Genomic DNA, 23,532 nt, shown 5'->3' with positions numbered 1-23,532 from the left:
CAATACCATCAAGAGATGGGAGGTGTTGTTTTTTTTACGACCCGGAAAAATGCTGCTGGGTTTGCTCTATATTCAACTATCCAAAGAACAAAGCTCCTGATCCCTGCTTAGGAGATGCAAATATAACACATGAACATTAGAAAGTTCAGGTTCTTTCATGGATTTGTATCCCAGTAATCAAAACCATTTCATATCTCTTAAAATATTTGGGTTTATTCAGCTATGAAAAAATGTCACCAACAGAGTTGTTCTTTCATATATATTTAGCAAAATATATCGCAAGTACTCAAAGTAATCTGCCCACACACACATGTAGCAGAAAATCACAAATTGAAGAGAAGTTGCATCAGCCGTCTTATTTGGCCTAGTCTTATCTTATCAGAACATATCCATTCACGAACTAGCAAAAAACAAAGATAGGACTCTTAACAAATGGCATCCTCGTCACAACTTCCTTCATGTATCTGGGGAAGCATTCCCATTTGGATAGGCAGTAGATACTTTGGATTTTTCAATTTGACCTCCTTGGTTTCTTATGTATTCTTTAATTAACATCAATTTTTCATAATACTGCATAATGTCATCCATGTCAGACTGAATGAAAATACTTTTGAAATTGTGCATGGCAATTTCTGGGCACACGGAAGACTGGACGAACTGGAAGGTGATGAACAGGCTGCACTCTGGCACCACAAGATGCAGAGCTAACCTTAAGAAATGGGGCCACAAAGTGGAGTCCACGACACACAAGTGTGGAGAAGAGCAAACCACAGACCACCTATTAGAATGTAACCTGAGCTGTGCCACATGTACAATGGAGGACCTTCTCACAGCAACACCAGAGGCACTCCAAGTAGCCAGCTTCTGGTCAAAGGATATTTAGCAAAATGCCAAGTTTTTAATTTTGCTTCTGTTTTTAAATACATTATTACTGCACCCTCAATTTGCTTTTGACATGATAAATATAATTTCAGTGAAATATTTATGGATTTTTTTATTATGATTGAGGTAACATTGTGTTTTAACACTCTTTGTAGCAACTCCATTTTGTCCAAACTATGCCCATAAGCAACATATAATGAGAGGACATGCAATCCCTTTTAAGTCAAATTAGCCAGGACTTTCACAAAATAAAATTCAAATCACACTAGCAATTGTGGTTATGTTCATATACATTTTGATGGTTTACGTTCACACACAGCAATTACTGTTGTTAAGTGTAAGAAACACTAAAAAAATGGCTGCTTAAAACACACCAAATAATTTAGATTTTTCTTCTGACCCAGAAAGACTTCTGAAGCTGTTATTACTATGGAAAGAGGCATTAGCTATAGAACCACAGGAAGAATCATTATATGGGCATACCTCACTTAACAAAGCATCTAACAAAGAAGGCCCTTTTTATTAACTCTTTTTGCAACTCTCTGGGCCCTCCTTTCTTCCTTGTCCTCTGTTTAGCTGAAGGTTATATTTCTTTAGCAAGAATGTGGGTTGGGAGGACGTTACAGGAGGATGGAAAAACACAGATATTTGGTGCTAGATTACAGCAGCATATCTGCAGTAAGTACTGAAATAAAGCTTGAGCTGGGAAGAATTCAATTGTAGTTGATCCTACTGTAACAATGTGTGTCTACCTACAACAGGCAAGGTAAACAGCATTAATAGAAGAAAAAAGAATGGAAAGCAGATAAACCTGCCTCACTAGGTGCTGGCAGCATATTTATGAAACACAGATATGTTTGGTGTCCTAACTAGAAAACATAAGAAAAGTGGAGGTTACTGAAAGACCAAAAATTATCCCTGAATGCATTTAGTAAGATGTAAATAAATGCTTTTATTGACTTCTGCAAGGCTTACCTGACCTGAGTTTTTTAAATTTCATATATGCATATTGTTAGTTTGTTGATCTGTTATTTTTTGGTGATGAAGGAACCTATCCCTTTCTTACGTATTCTTTAATTAATATCAACTTTTTGCAATACTGCATAATGTTATCCATGTCAGACTCAATGAAAATACTTTGAAAATATTCTGTGTTATTCCTACCGCATGATACAAAGAATTCTGCTAAAGAAATAATGCCCCAAAACATATCTACTTCATTAACTGTGGTATATCTGTTAATATGTTATATCTGTACCGAGTCAACCCATTGATGTATCTAAAAAGAAAGTATCCTACACTCATGTACAGGGAGTCCCTGAGTTAGAAACATCCAACTTACAAGCGAGGGTGAGACAACAGAAAGTGAGAGAAATCTACCCCTCAGAAGGGAAATTAATTCCTGGAAGTTATCATGTTTTTTCTCACCATTCTTGTTTCAACAAGAAGCCACATTTTTCAAAATCCAATTGCCACAGGGACAGAAAGTGAGGTGAAATCTTCTGAACAGGGATACAGAAAAGAATACAAATGCCACTTTGCCTACCCTATGCTATCCAAAGTGTATGTGTGTATATGTACGTGTGTGTGTGTGTGTGTCTGTAGATGGATATTTATTTATCGTGTCGGAAGCAAATTGAGGGTACAGCTGTAATATATTTAAAAACACAAACAAAGCTTAAAAACTTGGCATTATAGTAAATGTCCTTTGACCAGTAGCTGGCCACTTGGAGTGCCTCTGGTGTTGCTAGAAGAAGGTCCTCCATTGCACCTGTGGCAGGGCTCAGATTGCATTGTAACAGGTGGCCTGTGGTTTTCTCTTTTCCACACTCGCATGTTGTAGACTCCACTTTGTGGCCCCATTTCTTAAGGTTGGCTCCGCATCTCATGGTGCCAGAGCGCAGTATGTTCAGCACCTTCCAAGTCGCCCAGTCTTCTGTATACCCAAGTCGCCCAGTCTTCTGTATACCCAGGAGGGAGTATCTCATTCGGTATCAGCCATGGCTAGAGTTACACTTTTTAAAAGTACCTGTTCCGACCTACATACAATTTCAACTTACTAGTGAGGATACAGAACCCCTCTTGTTCTTAACTTGGGGACTGCCTGTGTAAGTCTAGAAGTTTTAGTCAAAAATTGACCCATAAAACTGGACTGACTTATCCACAGCACTGTACTTTAGCACTTATCAAAAAAGAATCAAGAAAAATGAAGAGTGAAACCTGGGGGAACCTGAAACATGCACCAACCACTCCACTTTCTCCAACATGTCACCTTTTTGAATGCCTGGGTGGGAAAATGGCAGTGGCAGCCAGGGGTAGCTGGTCACTGAGGCAGCACTCGTACTTTCCCTCTCTGCAGAATTGCCCTCAACTTATCCAGAGTGCATATCCAGATCCACAATTTTGGCCTCAAAACCTGCCCTTAATTTATAGATACAGTTGACTTATCTAAGGGTGTGTGTGTGTGTGTGTGTGTGTAGTACTTGTATGGCAAATTCCATACTTGTTCATTCTGACTGGCAAAAGATCTTTTCAGCCAATATGATTTCCTTGCCCCATCTGAAGATCCTTGATGGTCTCCCAACTATTAAGCACAGCAAACTTTGCTTAGTTAGCAAAATCTAGTGCAACCAAGTATGTTCTGGGTTGTAAAGGAGACAACAACATCTTAGGCTGGATCTACACTGCCATAAAACCCAGATTATCAAAGCAAATAATCTATATGGTCTGCTTTGAACTGGATTATATGAATCTACACTGCTGTATAATTCAGTTCAAAGCAGATAATCTGGATTTTATATGGCAGTGTAGATCCAGCCTAAATCTCATAAAGACATTGTTGTTCTCAAATAATTGTGTGCATAGGAATTCAGATGATCACTAGCATGTGTGGGAACAGTCAGCATTTTGATACAAATTCATAATTAATATGAGTGGGGTTTTTTTGCCAAAAGTTTGATTTTTGTCCTAACAAGGGCTTATTTATACAACTGCTTGAGTCTATCTTCAAGTGACCAGCCAAGCAAGCTGTAATGAAGTCCAGCCTTTTGGGATACCAATTTTAAAACAGGCATAACATGAGTAAGCAGAATAGCATTTTTTCATCAAAATTCAAAGACATAGTCATGTAACTCTGGTGTATTATTATACAAAGAGATCTTGTAACACCATGCCAAGAAAATGGTAACATAAGCTTTTGTAGACTACAGGTGCATTTACATTGTAGAATTAATGTCGTTTTGTACCACTTTAACTTTAATGGCTCAATGCTATGGAACCCTGGGAGTTCTAGTTTTGCAAGGTCTTTCACCCTCTCTTGACAATTAGTACTAGTGATTTACCAAACTGCAACCCCCATAAGTCTGCAGCTATGAGCCACAGCAATTAAAGTGGAGTCAAACTGCATTAATTCTACAGTGTAGATTAGGCATGGGCCAACTTCAGCCCTCCAGGTGTTTTGGATTTCAACTCCCACAATTCCTAATGGCCAACCGGTGGTTAGGGATTGTGGGAATTGGAAATCCAAAACACCTGGAGGGCCAAAGTTTGTCCATGCCTGATGTAGATGCACACCACATCTACTTCCTCAGATACATTCTTTCAGCAGAACAGTTGTTTAACTGTCTCATTCAGTCTAACCATAATAGTCTTTACCTCTTTAGCCACTGCTTATAATCCTGCACTAAAAGTAAGAACTGATTAGTTTACCAAATAAAAAAGAAGTTCTCAAAATTTTGTTTAGCCAAATGAAATAATTTTGTGAATATCTTGGCATGTGAATTATACACAAGCTAAGGGAAAACCTACAAGTCACTGTGAAAGATCAAACAAAATGAACCGAAAACATTACTTTACTCTTTCCTTAAAAGGGCTTTTAAGAAGTATCCAAATATGGATGAAAACAACTCAGTCTGTCTGGAATCCACTTCTCCTAATTCCAGAAAGGAGCTGTAAAGATCAGTCTTCGGCCCACTCCTCCCTTTTAGGACTGTCAGTGACGGAAATGCTGAAACCAGACCAATTTCAAATACTAGTAGGTCTACACATATATATCCTGAAAATTTTTCAGGAAGCCCCTGAGTTACAAACATCTGACTTACAAACTACTCTTAGTGAAAAATGGGGGTGAGACAACAAGAAAAGAGAGAAATCTATCCTTTAAAGGGGAAATTCACTCCTGAAAGAGTTATCATGAGGAAAATGTGTCTCCACTGAAGCTTTCTCACCAATCCTTGTTTCCACAACAAGCCAAATTTTTCAAAATCCAATTATCACGGCAACAGACAGTGAGATGAGATCTTCTGAACAGGGGCACAGAGAGCGAAAGAAATACCACAAGGTTTTTAACCCTTCTCCCTACAATCCAAAGCCTATATATATATGAATGAGTTACACTTGAAAAATTTACCCGTTCTGACTTTCATACAAATTCAACTTAAGAACAAACCTACAGAACCTATCTTGTTTGTAACTTGGGGACTGCCTGTATTTCATAATTAAATTACAGGCAATAACTGAAGGAAAGGGATCAAAAAAGGGATTTTTCCAGAGTCTAAGAAAGCCCTAGATAGAAAAGTGAAAATATTGTTATGCAGAAAATAATGCTTCTGACACAACGGTAAAAAGGGATTACTATAAAGGATTTCAAATGTGATTTGGATTCCAAATGTAAGATTTTGCTTTTTTCTCAAGAGTAATTTCCCCCAATGGAAACATTTATCATATTACTTTGTTGTTTACAGGGTTTTTTTTATCAGCCAACATTTCAGAATATGGGCCCTGACCAGGCCTCTGACTGGCCACCATGTTAACAGAATGTTAGACTAGATAAGCCTTTTGTCTTATCCATCCAGCATTCTCATGTTTGACAGAGATGCAACTCTGTGTATTATACACATGATTGCTTCACAAACAAGAAGACAAGGAACAGGATAAAAAAAGACACGAAACAACTTCCAAAGTATATGTTGTGAAGAGCTTCATCCACAGCTCCCATGACAACAATATTCTGCACTGTGCCATTATGGAATTTCAGCAAGTCCAACTTTAAACGAGCTGATGCCTCTCAGAGAATTGGCTCTGCTCCCCGAAATCAGACAAAAGGCACCAGGTTATCCCCTAAATCAGTGGTTCCCAACCTTTGGGCCTCCAGGTGTTTTGGATTTCAGCTCCCACAGTTCCTAACAGCTGGTAAACTGGCTGAGATTTCTGGGAGTTGAAGTCCAAAACACCTGGAGGCCCAAAGGTTGGGAACCACTGCCCTAAATAAACTGCTGCTAGCTTTAAATGAATACAAATTCTCTTTGTTCCTTTCTTCTCTGCAGGTGTGGATTCATTGGTTTTCATCCAAGAATAACAGTTCTGCATTACATGCAGTCTTTGGGGGATTGTGGTTGACTGTAACCAAAATTAGTTAACAACAGTCCTCAACTGTTGCTTCTCCAGGTTGAACTTTAACAATCAGAACCTCATTATCACTGGACATATTGCAGCTCTAGCATCTGGAAACTGAAGTCTGAAGCTTCTGGAAAAGCAAAGCTTATGGCCCACTGATGATTCAAAAAATGTATCCCATGACCAGCTCTCAGGTGGCATTTGGTCTGTGTTCAAAGGCCTCAGTTCAGACCTTTTGAAGAGAGCCATGCTGGGAGATATGCAGAGGAAACAGGGAATGGCAGACAAATAAATTGTGGACTAACTTCATTTTGGTCTTAGGCTCATCTATTACCCCAAAAGGTTGCCTGATGCAACTATCAATGTAAAATAGCATGACCATTTTTTTAAAAAAACGTATACAAACCTCAAATGTAGCATTAATGCCAAATACATATAGTAGGCTGGGTTTCAAAGGAAATCAATAACAAACCACCCCTTGGCTGGATCTATACTACCATGTAATCCAGATTACCAAATCAGATAGTTGAGGTTATCTAATTTAAACAGTTCAAAGCCAATAATCTGGAGTATTTTATATGGAAATGTAGATGGGGCTTGAGTATTTCTTGCCTAAGAAAATCCTATAACTTAAACAGGTGACTTGACAGCACATAGAAATATATGATTACTTACATTAAATTTAGATTAAAAGGTAGCCACTGAACAATTAACAGTAACTAAACAGTAAATAAACATACAATAAATGAATGTCAAAAGTTAAGTAGTATTCTGCTCAGAAAATACAAATAGCAACATTTTCTGTACACATGATACAAACAAAACTGCCAAAAGAGCTAAACACAGTGGGAACTTAGCTATCCTGGAACCTCCTGCACATGAAGAAAACAGTTCTCAATCTATGGTTCCACAAGTACTGTTCAACAACTCTTCAAGTCCCTAACCCCTTGCCGTACTGCCTGGGACTTCTTGAAACTTAAGTCCAAAAATATCTGGTACTCAGCAACTGCAGACCACGATTCTAGAATAACCTGCATGGATTGCCTCAAGACAGTTCTTCATGAAAGGAAAACCAACTCCACATGACAACGACTGAGGAAACTTTGAAAGACACAATTTTAACCGCACCTATTCAGGCTCTACCCACTGACCACAGTGGCCTCAGGTCATGATCTCCATAACTCGCTGCTCATCTACAAGTCTGCAGCAAATGTTCTCCCTTCTCCTTTTTCTTTGGCTGAAAAGATGGCACATGCAGTCCCAATATGAGCCCAGTGATCATGATAGTGAGAATTAGTAGAACAGGTTTTATCAGATACTATTCCTCCCATCAAGTTTACCCAACATGGTGAAATGCTCTTTCCCTTTAGTTGCTGCAGATCAGTTCAGCAGACCCCTTGGCATCTGCTGGGATTTAGTTCCAGGAACCCACCATGGATACCAAACTCCATGGATACTCAAGTACCATTATATACAGTACAATGGCAAACACAAGATTCATTTTTGGAGATATTTTTTAAGCCATGGATGGTTGAATTTGTGGACGCAAAGGGTCACAACTGCATAACCTATGCACATTTACCCAGAAATCAACCTTCTTTGAGTTCAACTGAAACTATGCCATAACACTACAAGGCTCTACTGGACTTTGATGCTTTTTGGCACTCAGAAAATCTCATTTCGCCAGTTATATCTTTCCCACCTCAACATTGAGCACTGTTTCCTAACAGTTGTGGACAACTGCAAACAGACCATGAAAAAATGTACGTTGCTAGCTGTACGAAATATATTTATATCTGTAACTATAGGGTTTAAAAAGACACAATTTTAAGAATACATTATTTTTAAATAAATAATATATAAACATTTTATACCTTGATAAAATGAGATCGTAGCATGTGTTATTTGAAGAAAATGTTACTAAGAAATTAATTTGTTTTGCATATGTATACAAATCCCAGAAAATTCTATTTTAAGTGGCTATATGGCTTGTTACTATGGGAAACGCAATATAATATGCAAGGAGGAGGAACAGAATGAGACATAAAATGGGCCCTTGGAATCCCTTGGAATCTGAGATTTGGCTCCAGCAACCCGCAGAGGTCCCAAAGTCTGTGGATACTTAAGTTGCATTATATACAATGGCATAGTAAAAGGGTTTCACTTATATAAAATGGTAAAACCAAGGTTTGTTCATTTACATTTTTTCCTAATATTTCTAAGCTGTGATTGGTAATGTCCTGGGACACTGCATCTTTGAAAAATACAAAGAAGCTTGATTTTTTAATAGACACATTTACCCTATCTAATGTACAACACCAAATTTAAGGATGCTTACACTCAAGCAGGAACAGTGCTGTGGTGGTATGTTAAATACCATATTTACTTGAGTATGAGACACCAGTTGTAATGTGCACTGCAATTTTGAAGGTGTAGGTAAAAGTAAAGGTTGCCCCTAACATTAAGTCTAGTCATGTCCGACTCTGGGGGGATGGTGCCCATTTCCATTTCTAAGTCGAAGAGTCAGCATTGTCCAGATACCTCCAAGGTCATGTGGCTGACATGACTGCATGGAGCACCATTACCTTCCCACAAAAGCGGTACCTATTGATCTACTCACATTTGCATGTTTTTTGAACTGTTAGGTTGGCAAAAGTTGTAACTCCAGCCAAATTTTATCTAGATAGATATATATACACAATCTAGATAGAATAGGGAAGGGTGAACACCCCTGTGGTGTTTATTTTGTTATCTGTGCTCATGTTTAGATTTCACTCCACTTTCCGTTCCTCTAATAATTGGATTTTGAAAAATGTGGTTTGTTGTGGAAACCAAGATCGGAGATTAAGCTTCAATTGAGACACCTTTTTCCCACAAAAAATCTTCCAGGATTGAATTTCCCTTCCTAGGGGTAGATTATTCTCTTTTCCAGTTGTTTCACCCCCATTCTTAACTAAAAGTCATTTGTAAGTTGGATATTTGTAACTCGAGGATTGACTGTACAGTCTACCTTTTCTAACAATTGATTCTTAGTAGCATAAAAATCTCCAACTAGTCATTTTATATGTACAATACGTTCATCAAGTATTATGGACTTTTAATGTTGTGAATTTCTGGTCTTGATGTTAACATTTTTTTTAAAAAAAGCTCTTTTTAATGCTTTAAAGTTTTACACTCCTGGTCTGTGACCATAATAATAATATTCATTCATGTTTGTGTGTGTGTGTGAGTGTGTTCCTTTATCCGATTTATCGTCAATCCACTTTTTGGGCTTCATGCAAATCTACCATTTGGCAAAATAAATGGTCCTATGCTATTCTGCTCCATTTCAGGGTGAATAGCTTAAATTTGGATAGTATTTTTACTTTGGCATTTTAGCAATTACATTTTGTAGCCGTCTGTCCTTCCATCAGTTCCGGGACTCAATCCCAACTGCTGGTGGACGAGACACGATGGAACTGTGCCTCCCCGGTTCTTCGTGCTGTGGCTGCAGAGTGGCAGTTGGAGTTGGGGGGGGGGGGGTATCTATGTGTGTTCATTCTTTCGTGCAGTCACTTCTGACTCTTCTGGACCACTAGCTATGGGCCCAGTGTTTCTCTCACTCATTTATTTCGTGTTTTTGTACTGTTTTGTTCATTCGGAATGCACAAAACGGTACACTCCCCTCCAGCACAGAAATATCAGTGAAACAAAAGGAAAGTGGGAATGGTGACCATTTGGTCAGCTGATTTTCCACGCTCGGCTGTAGGATCTGGCAGGCACTGATGCTTTGCCACCAATGAGCTGAAAATATTTGGGTTTTTTTCCAGATCTTGATGAAAAAGTTCAGTCAGCAAGGCACCCATTTTCAAAAATAAAAATTGGGCCTTACAAATGAAATGAACAGGAATGGATAGTGATTCTATACCTATGCACAAGACTATGGACCACCCCATGGCAGAGCTTCCTGTTGGCCGTAGCCACCCCCAGCTCCTTCAAGGTTGAGTCAGTTGTTTCAAGGATAACATCCATCCATCTTGTCCTTGGTTGGCCCGTCTTCTTTTACCTCCTCTTTCCCCCAGCATCATTATCTTCTCCAAGCTTTCCTGTCTTTTCATTATGCAACCAAAGTACTTCTTCTTTGCCTTTAATGTCCTGCAGCCTGTTGTACTTGTTAAGAGTTGCTGTGGAAAGTATTTCTGGTCTAAGTATTTCTTGGATGTTCCATGTTGCCCTTGGCAGTATGAAGGCCCTACATGATAGGCCCTTCATGTAAAATCAGACTGGCCAACATCCTTTGAGCGGTCAGACTTTATTTCCTGGATTATGGACTGGTTTGATCTTCTTGCTGTCCAAGCACTCTCAGAATTTTCTTCCAACACCACAGTTCAAAGGCATCTTATCTTCATTCACTCAGCCTTCCTCATGGTCCAGCTCTCGAATCAATACAGGGAATACCACTACTTTACCTATGCGGACCTTCATTGCCAATGTGATGTCTCAACTCTTAACTATTTTATGTACAGAAGGAGGGGACTCTTTTTCTATTGACGGTACTGAAATCAGTGCGCATTTTACAACTGCAGCAATACAGTATTTATCTGATTTTTATGCTAGTTGCTTGAGAGTGCCAGTTAATTGAGTCTACTGCCCATTTATGTGACAGCATCTCTCCTTATAAATCTCTCCTAAGATCAGCCAGGGAGGCCCTCCTCTCGATCAAACCTCCCTCACAAGCGAGGTTGGTGGGGACAAGGGAGAGGACCTTCTTGGTAGTGGCCCCCAACTTTACAGTCTACCTTTTCTAACAATTGATTCCTTGGGGAATGCCCTCCCCAGGGAAATCAGACAAGTACCCACCCTTATAACATTCAGAAAGCAATTAGACTAGACAAAAATATTTGCAGCATCCCAAACATCTTGACCTTGCTGCTGCATCTCCTTTTCGGAATCACAATTAAATGTATTGTCGAAGGCTTTTATGATCTGAATCACTGGGTTGCTGTGAGTTTTCCTGACGTTTTGCCTGCATCGATGGCAGGCATCCTCAGAGGTTGTGAGGTCTGTTGGAAACTAGGAAAGTGAGGTTTATGGGGTTCATATGTCTGTGGAATATAGATATATACATATCTATATTTCTATATCTATATTCCATAAATATCTATATATATTCTATGGATATATAAGCCCAATTTTCCTAGGAAAATGGGGTCTATATATCTCTGGAATATATAAATATGTCTGAAATATATAAATATCTCTGGAATATATAAATATCTAGTTTATATATCCATATTCCACAAATATCTATATAGGTATATACTGCACAGATATATAAATCCCATTTTCCTAGTTTCCAACAGACCTCACAACCTCTGAGGGTGCCTGCCGTGGTTGCAGGTGAAACGCCAGGAGATAATACTTCTGGAGCATGGCCATACAGCCCAGAAAACTCACAACATCCCATCACTATGAAATGCTGAAAGCACCTCTTGCCCAAATCTTGCCAAGGTGCTGGAGAGAGCGGCCCTTTCTCCAGGGACCCTCTGCATGGGAAGCCAGCATGACTGGCAAAAAAGGAGAGCTGGGGAGAGCTTGCAAGCAGCAGATGGAGAGGGAGGGTGTTTGGGGGCGGGGCGGGGAGGGCCCTGTCCCTTTCGGGGCGGGGCCTGCTTTCTCCCTTCCCCAGCCTGCCTGAGCTTCCTCTTCCAGCCATTTCCTTACCTGGGCGGGCATCAGGAGCTCCCCTTCCTCCGCTTGCCACAACTCCACCACGTTGGGGATCGGGTCGATGGCTACAAAGGGAGGGAGACAAAACAAAACAAAGCCCACGAGGCCGTCAATCAAGGGAGGGGGAGAGAGCCCTCTCGCTGCCTTTTGTGTCCTTCCCTCCTTCCTTCCGCCTCCATATTCGCAATGTGTCCAAAGGGCGCGCTTGGCAACATTGTTCTCCACGAGGGGCAACAAAAAGGGCTTCAGAGCAGGCGGCCCTCTTCTTTTTCCCATCGCTACACTTTCTCAAAAGCTTGACCACGAAGGAAGAAGCCTCTTTGGGGAAGTGTGGGGCGGGGGAGAGGAAGAGGGCAGGATGTTCTCAAAGGGAAACCAAGGCAGAGCGAAGGCGGGACTCTCCTTTTGTGAGGAGCAGGCGCAGCCACTGCAGCACAAAGGCTGAGCCAGGCGCAGCCCCGGCCCCTTCGGAGAGGCTTTAGGAAGGTTCCCGAGGCGTCTCTTTGGGACTGCAACGCCCCGCATTCCCAAGCCTGGCGGGCACCCTCTTTTTTCCCCCCGCCACGTTGCCAGCCCAAGGAGAAAGGGTCCCGCCTCGCCTCACCTTGGCCCTGCGCCTCTCCCGGCCGAAAGCCAGGCAAAAGGACCTGGAAGACGCCGAGGAGGAGGTTGACGGCCGTGGCTGCTCGGCAGTAGCCGCCTTGCCCCGCCATGCTGCTCCCAAGGCTGCTCCGGCTCCGAGTCCTGCTCTCGCTCCTCCTGGCTCCGCAGCTCCGGCAGCAGCTGGGGATCGGGCGGAGGAGGAGGAGGAGGAGAGGGCCTCCGCCTCCCTGCGCTCTGTGTGCGGCACAGATAGCGAGGAGGGAGGCAGCACAGGCAAGGCAGGGAGGGAGGGAGGGAGGGAGGAGGAAGGAGGCCGCAGCCCTCCCTGCAAACGCCCCTCGGCCCTCCCTCCCTCCTTCCTTGCCTCGCGTGGGCTCCACCCGAAGGAGGCGGAGGGGCCTCCGGGGCTTGTTTCTGCCGCTCAAGAGCACATGGGCCGAAGGAGGGGGAAGACAGGGCCCTGCCACACAGCCCTCTAGCCCAGAATATTAAGGCACAACGTCCCACAAGATCTGATTTGAAGTGGAATATATGGCAGGGTGGACTCTGGGCCCTTCCACACAGCCATATCACCCAGAACACCAAGGCAGAACACCCCATAGTATCTGTTTTGAAGTGGAATATATGGCAGTGTGGACTCAGCCCTTCCACATAGCCATATCACCCAGAATATCAAGGCACAACATCCCACAAGTTCTGATTTGAAGTGGAATATATGGCAGGGTGGACTTGGCCCTTCCACACAGCCATATCACCCAGAATATCAAGGCAGAACATCCCCCAAGATCTGCTTTGAACTGGAATATATGGCAGGAGGACTCTGGGCCCTTCCACACAGCCATATCATCCAAGAACGACCCACGATATCTGCTTTGAACTAGAATATATGGCAGGGTGGATTCGGCCCTTTCACACAGCCATATCATCCAAGAACAACCCACAATATCTGCTTTGAACTGGAATATATGGCATTGCGGACTTGGCCCTTCCACACAGCCATATCACCCAGAATATCAAAGCGGAACATCCCACAAGATCTGATTTGATGTGGAATATATGGCAGTATGGACTCTGGGCCCTCCCACATAGCCATATCACCCAAGAACAACCCACAATATCTGCTTTAAACTGGAATATATGGCAGTGTGGACTCAGCCCTTCCACCCAGAATATCAAGGCACAACATCCCACAAGATATGATTTGAACCGTGGACACAGGGCCCTTCCACACAGTCATATCACCCAGAATATCAAGCACAACATCCCATGAGATCTGATTTGAACTGGAATATATGACAGGGTGGACTCGGCCCTTCCACACAGCCTATCACCCAGAACATCAAGGCAGAACATCCCACAATATCTGTTTTGAACTGGAATATATGACAGTATGGACTCCACACAGCCATATCACCCAGTAACAACCCTCAATATCTGCTTTGAACTGAAATATATGGCAGTGTGGACTCAGGGCCCTTCCACACAGATATATATCCAGAATATCTAAGCAGAAAATCCCACATTATCTGAGTGTGGACTCAGGTGACCTAATTCAAATGAGATATTGTGGGATTTTCTACCTTGATATTCTGTGATATAGGGCTATGTGGAAGGGCCCTCAGATAATTGTGTCCCCTTCCACACAGCTGAGTAAAGTCCCACATTGTTTGTTGCTTGTTCATTCGTTCAGTCGTCTCCGACTCTTCGTGACCTCATGGACCAGCCCACGCCAGAGCTCCCTGTCGGCCGTTACCACCCCCAGCTCCCTCAAGGTCAGTCCAGTCACTTCAAGGATGCCATCCATCCATCTTGCCCTTGGTCGGCCCCTCTTCCTTTTGCCTTCCACTTTCCCCAGCATAATTGTCTTCTCTAGGCTTTCCTGTCTCCTCATGATGTGACCAAAGTACTTCAACTTTGTCTCTAGTATCTTTCCCTCCAGTGAGCAGTCGGGCTTTATTTCCTGGAGGATGGACTGGTTGGATCTTCTCGCAGTCCAAGGCACTCTCAGAACTTTCCTCCAACACCACAGCTCAAAAGCATCGATCTTCCTTCGCTCAGCCTTCCCTAAGGTCCAGCTCTCACATCCGTAGGTTACTACAGGGAATACCATGGCTTTGACTAGGCGGATCTTTGTTGCCAGTCTGATGTCTCTACTCTTTACTATTTTATCGAGATTGGACATTGCAATCAAGGCACAAAGTCCCACATTACCTGCTTTGATCTATGGCAGTGTGGACTCAGGCCCACTTCTACACAGACAAAATCCCACATTATCTGCATTGAACTGGATTATATGGCAGTATGGACTCAGATAAGCCAGTTCAAAGCAGATATTATGGGATTTTCTACCTTAATATTCTGGGTTATATGGCCGTGTGGAAGGGCCCTCAGATAACCCAGTTCAAAGCATATATTGTGGGTTTTTCTACCCTGATATTGTGGGTTATATGACTGTGGAAGGGCCTCGAGGCCCTTTCCACACAACTGAATAAAATCTGACATTTTCTGCTTGGAAATGGAATACAGTAGAGTCTCACTTATCCATCATAAACAGGTCAGCAGAACGTTGGATATGCGAAAATGTTGGATAATAAGGATGGATGAAGGAAAAGCCTATTAAATGTGAAATTACGTTATGATTTTACAAATTAAGCACCAAAACATCATGTTTTATAACAAATTGACAGAGAAAGCAGTTCAATACATGGTATCATTTTGTTGTAATTACGGTATTTACAAATTTAGCACCAAAACATCGCAATGTATTGAAACAGCTGAGGTTCCAGGTGAGAGGCAGGCTACATTGGATAATACAGAACGTTGGATGAGTGAAGTTTAGATAAGCAAGAGTCTACTGTATATGGCAATGTGGGCTCAGACAATAATAATAATAATAATAATAATAATAATAATAGTTTATTTATACCCCGCTACCATCTCCCAAGGGACTCGGTGCGGTTTACATGAGGCCGAGCCCACAATACATCAATAATAAAAGCAATAACAACAAATAATACAAAACAATAAAATAAAACTCATAACAAAAAATAAGCAATAAACATTAACAACCTAGGGCCTGTCCACACAGCCCTATATCCCAGAATATCAAGGCAGGAAATCCCACATTATCTGAGTGTGGACTCAAGGCCCTTCCACATAGCCCTCTATCCCAGAATATCAAGACTGAAAATCCCACAATATCTGCTTTGAACTGGGTTATCTGGGTCCACACTCAGATAATGTTTTTTCTGCTTTGATATTCTGGAATAGAGGGCTGTGTGGAAGGGCCTTTAGCTTTCCTGGACTGCAACAAATTGGGCCTTTAAAGTGACCTATTAATGTATGGCAACCCCATTAAATTTAGGGTTTTCAAGAAGATCCTTTTTTCTTGCTACTTTGGGCTCTTCCACACAACCCTATATCCCAGAATATAAAGACAGAAAATCTCACATTATCTGAGTGTAGACTCAGATAACCCAGTTCAAAGCAGATATTGTGGATTTTCTGCCTTGATATTCTGGGATATAGGGATGTGTGGAAGGGCCTCTGTTGCAGGAAAAAAACAATAACAGAGTATCCAGATTATAATTATATCCAGTTAATGTATTGGTTCTGTCTTTCCACACACAGGATATTTATATACTTGAGGAGAAAAGAGAGGGAATTATATGGAAAGTCTATGGCGTCCTACTAAGGAAGCCCCTTTCCTAGTTTATGAATAATCCATCCACGTGCAGACCAGTACTGTACAAATTTACAAGACGTAAGCCCTGCTGAGTTAAAAGGGACTTATTAGTCATTTGGTATCTTAGGCCTGGAATGCAAACACCATGGGCAAACACCATGAGAGTGGCAGGGCTGGGTGACAGCTCAAAGATAAACAACACCTTGCCTGCCTATGTGTTATTGCTGGTTTCACAACTTTCAAATGAAGGACACTCAAGAACTTGTGTGGATTTTCACACAATTAAGCTTTAGTATTCAAAAATGACAAGAGGTTTCAATGTTGTCTTTTGTTAAGTTCTGCAGCAAGATAGAGGCAATATTTAAAAATTGGTTGGTATTGTGCAGCCCTGCATATGTTATTAGGCTTCAGTTCCCAGCATTGCTTGCCAGCATAATCAATTGTGATGAATAAGGAACCAAAGTCCAGAAGCATTTGGAGAGCAACACAATACTCACCCCTGCTTGAGAAGTCTTGTTGGTACATTAAAGACCTGTTAGTTATATGTCACAATCAGATAATGCTGTCATTTGTTTCTAAATAGGTATATAAACATTAAAAGACTGGCTTAATTGTTTACAGATGACACACTAAGTGATACACATAGAAGGAGTCTGGAATGCCGAGACATGAGTTTGGAGACCAAGAGGACCTGGTAATTCTATATGGTAAATCATATCAGCTTTTAATGCTGCGCTGCTGCTTACTACTACTACTACTACTACTACTACTACTACTAATATGTCCAAGAAAAAAATTGAAGAGCAAATTAAATGGTGGAAATACGATCAAGACTATCAACACCTGGGCCATCCCTGTCCTCACTACACTGCTGGAATTGTGAACTGGACACAAGCTGAGATGGATGATCTGGGACAGAAAAATAAGAAAACTGATGACAATCTACTACTCATTACACCCATGTAGTGATGTCGACAGACTTTACCTGCCCAGAAAATCAGGAGGCAAAGGGCTTCTGCAAGTGAAACAAATGGTAGAAGAAAATAAACATGCACTGGCAGATTATGTGAAAGGCAGTCAAGAACCAACATTGATGAAAGTCAATATGATAAAACTGCTTAAAGTGCAAAAGACAAAGAGGGAATATCGTAAAAATACAATGCAGAGCAGAAGAGAAAACTGGCAGAAGGCGAGTTCCTGGGGGAAAAAAATGAGAGCAAAATTGTCAAGGAAAAAAATGGATGTGGCTCACAAATAGAACTTTGAAAAAGGAGATGGAGGGCCTGATTCTTGCAGCCCAAGAACAAGCAATCAGAACCAATGCCATGAAAGCCAGAATTGAAAAGTCAGCAACAGATTCCAAGTGTAGACTCTGCAAAGAAGCAGACAAAACAATGGATCACATACTCAGCTCTTGCAAGAAGATTGTGCAGATGGACTACAAGCAGGGGCATAATACCGTCGCTCAGATGATCCACTGGAACTTGTGCCACAAGTATCATCTGCCTGTGACAAAGAACTGGTGGGATCACAAGTCTGAAAAAGTTACAGAAAATGAACATGTTAAACTACTCTGGGGCTTCGGAATTCAAACTGACAAGAGTTTTGGAGCACAAAACTCCTGACCTCACGATTGTGGAAAAAAATAAAGTATGGATCATCAGTGTTGCAATCCCAGGCAACAGCAGGATTGACAAGAAGCAACTCAAAAAGCTTGCACGATATGAGGATTTAAAGATCGAACTGCAAAGAGTCTGATACAAGCCAGCAAAGGTGGTCCCTGTAGTGATCGGCACACTGGGTTCAGTGGTCTACACGTAAAAACATTTAGCACTGACAAAATCACCATCTATCAGCTGCAAAAGGCCACCCTACTCTAATCTGTATGCATTATTCGCCAATACATCACATAGTCCTATACTCTTGGGAAGTATCCGATGTTTGATCTAATACAATAGCCAGCATAGTGATCTTTGCTGTGTAATAATCCAGTTGTGTATCTAATAATAATAATAATTTTATTTTTACACACCTCTCTTTGTGGCTTGAGGTGGGTTACAGAACAGTTAAAACACAAAACATTGTAAAAATATCATATTAAAATATATTTCTATAAAATATACATATTAAAATGTATTTCTATAAAATATATTTCTATAAAATACGTATTAAAATACATAGAGATTAAACACTCTGTAGTGGACAACATGGAGCTTGTTTAGAAGCCAACCCTTTGATTTTCAAAAGAACAATCCATAGCAACTTCCAACCATCAAATATAAGTTCTGCTTCTGTTCTTATAACACCATCAGGGAAACTAATAATGTGGCCCACAACATGATAGAATAATTCACATATTCGAATGTGGCATGTGCTATCATTTCCAAGCAATACCGTCACGTTTTCTAACTAGGATAAACAGATCAGTGAGAGTAAAGACAAAGATCCACCCAGAGGGAAAGTGTTCTTGCCATACATCAAGGGAACCACTGACCGCATAGGGAAGCTGATGAGGAAACACAACCTACAAATGATCTACAGACCCACTAAGAAAATCCAACAAAATGCTACGTTCAGCAAAGGATATGAGGGATCCTCTCACCTCTGCAGGAGTCCACTGTATACCATGCAGCTGTGGACAAGTCTACATAGGGACCACCAAATGCAGCATTGCCCAAACACGAATCAAGGAACATGAAAGGCACTGCAGACTACTTCAACCAGAGAAGTCAGCCATAGCAGAGCTCCTGATGAACTAACATGGACATATCATATTATTTGAGAACACAGAAATGCTGGACCAATCTAACAACTACTATGTCAGACTACACAGAGAAGCCATTGAAATCCACAAGCATGTGGACAATTTCAACAGAAAAGAAGAAACCATGAAAATGAACAAAATCTGGCTACCAGTATTAAAAAACTCTAGAACTTTAACAATAAATAAAGAACAAAACTCAAACACAGGGGAATTCCAGACAAGAAACAATCAGGAACAGCTAATCAGCTTTCAACAAAGGATTCCCCCAGGCAGAAACAAGCCACACTTAAAAACTGTCAGGCTATCAAATGCTAATCAAGGTGGCCAATCAGAACATTCACGCCTAGCTCCAACAGACAAGAGTTCTTTCTCCCACCCTGGACTTATAAACCCAATTTTCCTTGTTTCCAACAGACCTCACAACCTCTGAGGATGCCTGCCATAGATGCAGATGAAACGTCAGGAGAGAGTGCGTCTAGAAAATGGCCATGTAGTCCAAAAAAACCTACAACAACCCAGATCAGTGATAATTCACAATTATAAATCAGGAATTCAAAGCTCATAGGTTATATGGCTCTCCATGATTGTCTATGTAATACCTGTGTTCTTCCATCACCAAATTCACAACCCTTAGGAGCACTGCTTCCACCCATACAACTAAAGTCAACATGAAGCCAGGAGTATTAGTTAGGGCTTCTTATAGGGTGAGTAACTGCAGCCTCCCTATCTCTTGACTGAAGCCTTAGCCATTGACAGAGCTGTTTCCTCCAGTTAAAGGCAGAGATAAAGCAGGAGAGAAAAAATGATAAGCTCCCTCTTCCTCAATGTTGGATTGCTGGGAGGAAATTTAGGTTAAAGCTAATCCACTTTTACCATTCCAAGTTGTGTGTGCACGCTTGTACGCTCGTACATTATGTGCACAGTCATGGCTGGAAAGTTTGTGCTTCTTGCCCAAATGGGCACAAATATGACATTAGAAATGGGTATTAACAGTCAGGAAACCTACCAGCTTCTCTGACCATTCTGTAACTAGCCATAAAGTAGTCACACTTCCACAAAGGAACCTCAAAGGAGAAGCTATGACATGTAATGGTTAAAGAGTTAATCAAGAAGTTCAGCTTTCTCTCCTGGGGCCTGAATAAGGAAAAGGGTTTTTTCGTTATCATACATTGCATGTGTTAATCAGCTTACTAATGAAAGAATGACTGTGTTGTCAGTATTACCGACAACTGCTGTCAAGGGCAACTGTTAATAATGTCATCACTGTCTGCATTTTCTGATTTCATTTTTCTCTGACCTTGTGTTTACCTCTTTGACACTCAACCCATAAATATGTGTATGGCTACAACCACAAATACATTGTATTGTCAAAGGCTTTCATTGTCAGAATCACTAGGTTGTTGTAATTTTTTTGGCTGTATGGCCATGTTCTAGAAGCATCTATGGCAGGCATCCTCATTGTCTTTCATTAGGTGGACCAAAATTAGCATGGTCAGTGTAAAGGAATTATGGGAGTTGCAGTGTGAACTATCAGAAGGGCCAAACATTTTCCATTCTAGCTTCATATAGTCCTACATATGTAATACTGCTAACAAAGTATATCTGCTGTGTTTATTACAAATTAAACTCTTTCTTTCCAGTTTATCAGGGAGGTTGCCAATAATTTCTTTGAAGCTCACCAGGACAAAGAGTGTAATGAAACATATATCTGATGGAGGAATCTGTCTCATATGGAGACACAATATTGGTCGATCTACCTTTATACAATACAATCTTTGAATTCTCAAGCGATACATTCCTGCGCTGTGTATGGATATGTGAAACCATGGTAATAGTGAATATTATGGAATGAAGAATTTCATTGGGATTAAAAAATACCATACTCCCTAAGAATACCATAAATTCATGCATAGAGAGGACACATTTTGATGGACACGGATAAATCAAACTATGGATACCAGTTCAAAGGCTACAGGGCCCATACCATATTGTTGTTTATTTACATAGCTACATCAAATAGGCATGTGCGATCCAGGGTTCTAAATGGTTCTAAAGTATTTACAAAACTATGGGGCACTGGTGCATCGCTTCTAAAGTGTTTCTAAAGTTTTGATGGTGAAAATTTCAGAACTCAAACAAAACTTTCAAAATTTCATTATAAATGGCAGTTCCTAATTGGTTCTGTCATAAAATCTCCATTAACGAAATAATAATGAAATTTTTAAAGTTTTGTTAGAATTCTGAACTTTTTACCACCAGAACTTTAGAAACACTTTAGAAGCAAAGCACCAGCTCCCCCTACTTTTGTAACTACTTTAGAAACATTTAGAACCATGGATCGCACATGCCTACTATCAAATATACATGGTGCTTTACAATAAAGCAAACAAAAACAGGCATACTATCTAAAGCAGTGGTTCTCAACCTGGGGTCCCCAGATGTTTTTGGCCTTCAACTCCCAGAAATCCTAACAGCTGGTAAACTGGCTGGGATTTCTGGGAGTTGTAGGCAAAAAACATCTGGAGACCCCAGGTTGAGAACCACTGATCTAAAGTGTGTGTGTGTGTGCACATACACACACATAAAGAGGAATAATGAATCACAGAACTGTCCAAGAGAATTGCAAAACTGTACTTCTAACTTTGTTTAGTAGTGGATACTGAAGGTTTCAAGTTTATCTCCTTATCTTACCTGGAGGATCCATTCACACTACACAAATACAGTGCTATATTCCCTACACCATCATGCCAATACCCCATTGTCATCCTGTGGTTAGTAGTTTGGCATGAAATTAGTGCTTTCTGGCTGAGAAATCCCTCACAAAATTATCAGTTTCAGGGCCCTTCCAGACAGGCCCTATATCCCAGGATCAGATCCCAGGTTTTTTGTTTATGCCAGATTATCTGGCAGTGTGGATTCAAATAATCCAGACAATTTGGGATCATATCCTGGGAGACAGGCCTGTCTGGAAGGGCCCTCAGTCTTCCATGGAATGTTGTTGTGGCAATTAATGTGGAATATAGCAAGTGTATTTCTGTAGTGCAATTCAATCCCTTGTTGTTTCCTATGTTAAATAGGTCTCACCCTTTGTAGCTGCCCAAATCTGACAAGAGGAGAATGGGGTGATGTGTTGAAGTAGGCTCCTGTTCATGAATGTCTGTGAAAGATAAAGCTTTGAGGCCCTTAAGGCATTAGTAGATTATTTGTCATTTGCAATAAAACACACTGGGCTTCCTATATTACTGCTGCTCCTCACCACCAGGTAGGAATGAGTTTATATCAACACTCAAGGCTTTTCTCTCTTATTTCATTCTTGATTGTTTGGAGTGGAGACTGTTCATTCTTTTCACTCTCCCCTGCTTCACATGCCCTTTTATTTTTCTAGGGTTCTCCTCAGTATTAAATCCAGATGTGTGGTTTCTGATACACACCAGCTTCAACAATGTAGGACACAGAGTTGCTATAGGCTGGAAAGCACTTAAAGGAAGCTCCCAAGCAAACCACTTCCCTTTGTCCCTGTACACAAGCAGTGGGCCTCAAACTCCCTCCTCTAGGGCAGCTGCAGCTGTGTAAGTTAAGTTGTTGAGATTTTTCTTTTCGTGTCAGGAGAATCTTGAGAAACTGCAAGTCACTTCTGGTGTGAGACAATTATCCATCTGCAAGGACATTGCCCAGGGGATGTCCAAATATTTTTGATGTTTTGCTATCCTGTAGGAGGCTTCTCTCATGTCCCCACATGGGAAGCTAGAGCTGAGGTGGGAGCTCAACCCTCTTCTATCAGTCAGCAGTCCTGCTGACACAAGAGTTTAACCTGTTGTGCCACCAGGGGCTTCTCAAGCTCACATGGGCCTCCTCTTGTACATATATTACAATGTCTGAACCCTTTCTCATATTTGCATGGCTATGAGATATATATATATATATATATATATATATATATATATATATATGAAAACAAGCATTTATTTACATATGTTTTGAGCCTTGAAGTCCTTCCACCAGCAGTAGCTCCCACTGTCTCTGAAATCAAGTAACTTTATTGCTATGAATCTCTGTCCTTTCACCAGTTCTCCCTCCTGCTCATCTTTCAAAGTACAAAGGTTTTATAAACTGATAGCTCTTAAAAGGCTTTGCTACCCATATCAGCACAAATCTTTCTGTCTCTCATCCAAAAAGTCCCAATTTTAACTTCACAAGTACATACGTTCTCTTCCAGTGAAAGGCCTGGACTAGTAAATTCAGTATATTGTTTGTTTTCTGTTGATGCCAACAAATTTCACAAGATCAAGATAATAATCACACAGAAACAGAGAAACATATTTCTATAAATATCCTCATGTATGATCTACAATTAGCCTTATGTCCACCCTCATAGCAATGGAATTGCAGCCTAGACTTGCCTCATATCATATCTCTGTGCCCAGTAAAAGTTACACTCCCATGCTTGGGTCTTATGTTGGAGAAGATGAACTCCTAAATACTCTGGATCACCTTC

The 23,532-nt window shown here is 41.0% G+C and overlaps 1 protein-coding gene across 5 annotated transcripts in view; it reads right to left on the bottom strand.

Annotated features, from left to right (window-relative positions):
- TMEM131L (transmembrane 131 like) overlaps nt 1-12,882 on the bottom strand; it is a 92,602-nt gene extending 79,720 nt beyond the window's left edge. For 3 of the 5 annotated variants that reach the window (XM_060778818.2, XM_060778820.2, XM_060778822.2), the window contains exons 1-2: nt 12,590-12,881; nt 11,980-12,050 (exon numbers count right to left, since the gene is read on the bottom strand). In XM_060778818.2, coding sequence (XP_060634801.2) covers nt 11,980-12,050; nt 12,590-12,698 — 180 coding nt within the window. In that variant the 5' untranslated portion in view covers nt 12,699-12,881. Of the gene's footprint in view, nt 1-11,979; nt 12,051-12,589 lie in introns of all 5 variants that reach the window. The other 2 variants (XM_060778819.2, XM_060778821.2) reach the window with 1 other exon arrangement.
- Nucleotides 12,883-23,532: the final 10,650 nt, after the last annotated feature.

Source organism: Anolis sagrei, chromosome 5 (assembly GCF_037176765.1).
Source record: "Anolis sagrei isolate rAnoSag1 chromosome 5, rAnoSag1.mat, whole genome shotgun sequence".
Taxonomy (NCBI): Eukaryota; Metazoa; Chordata; class Lepidosauria; order Squamata; family Dactyloidae; genus Anolis; species Anolis sagrei.
Note: the sequence above shows the minus strand (reverse complement) of the source record. Positions and strands in the feature narration are given on the sequence as shown.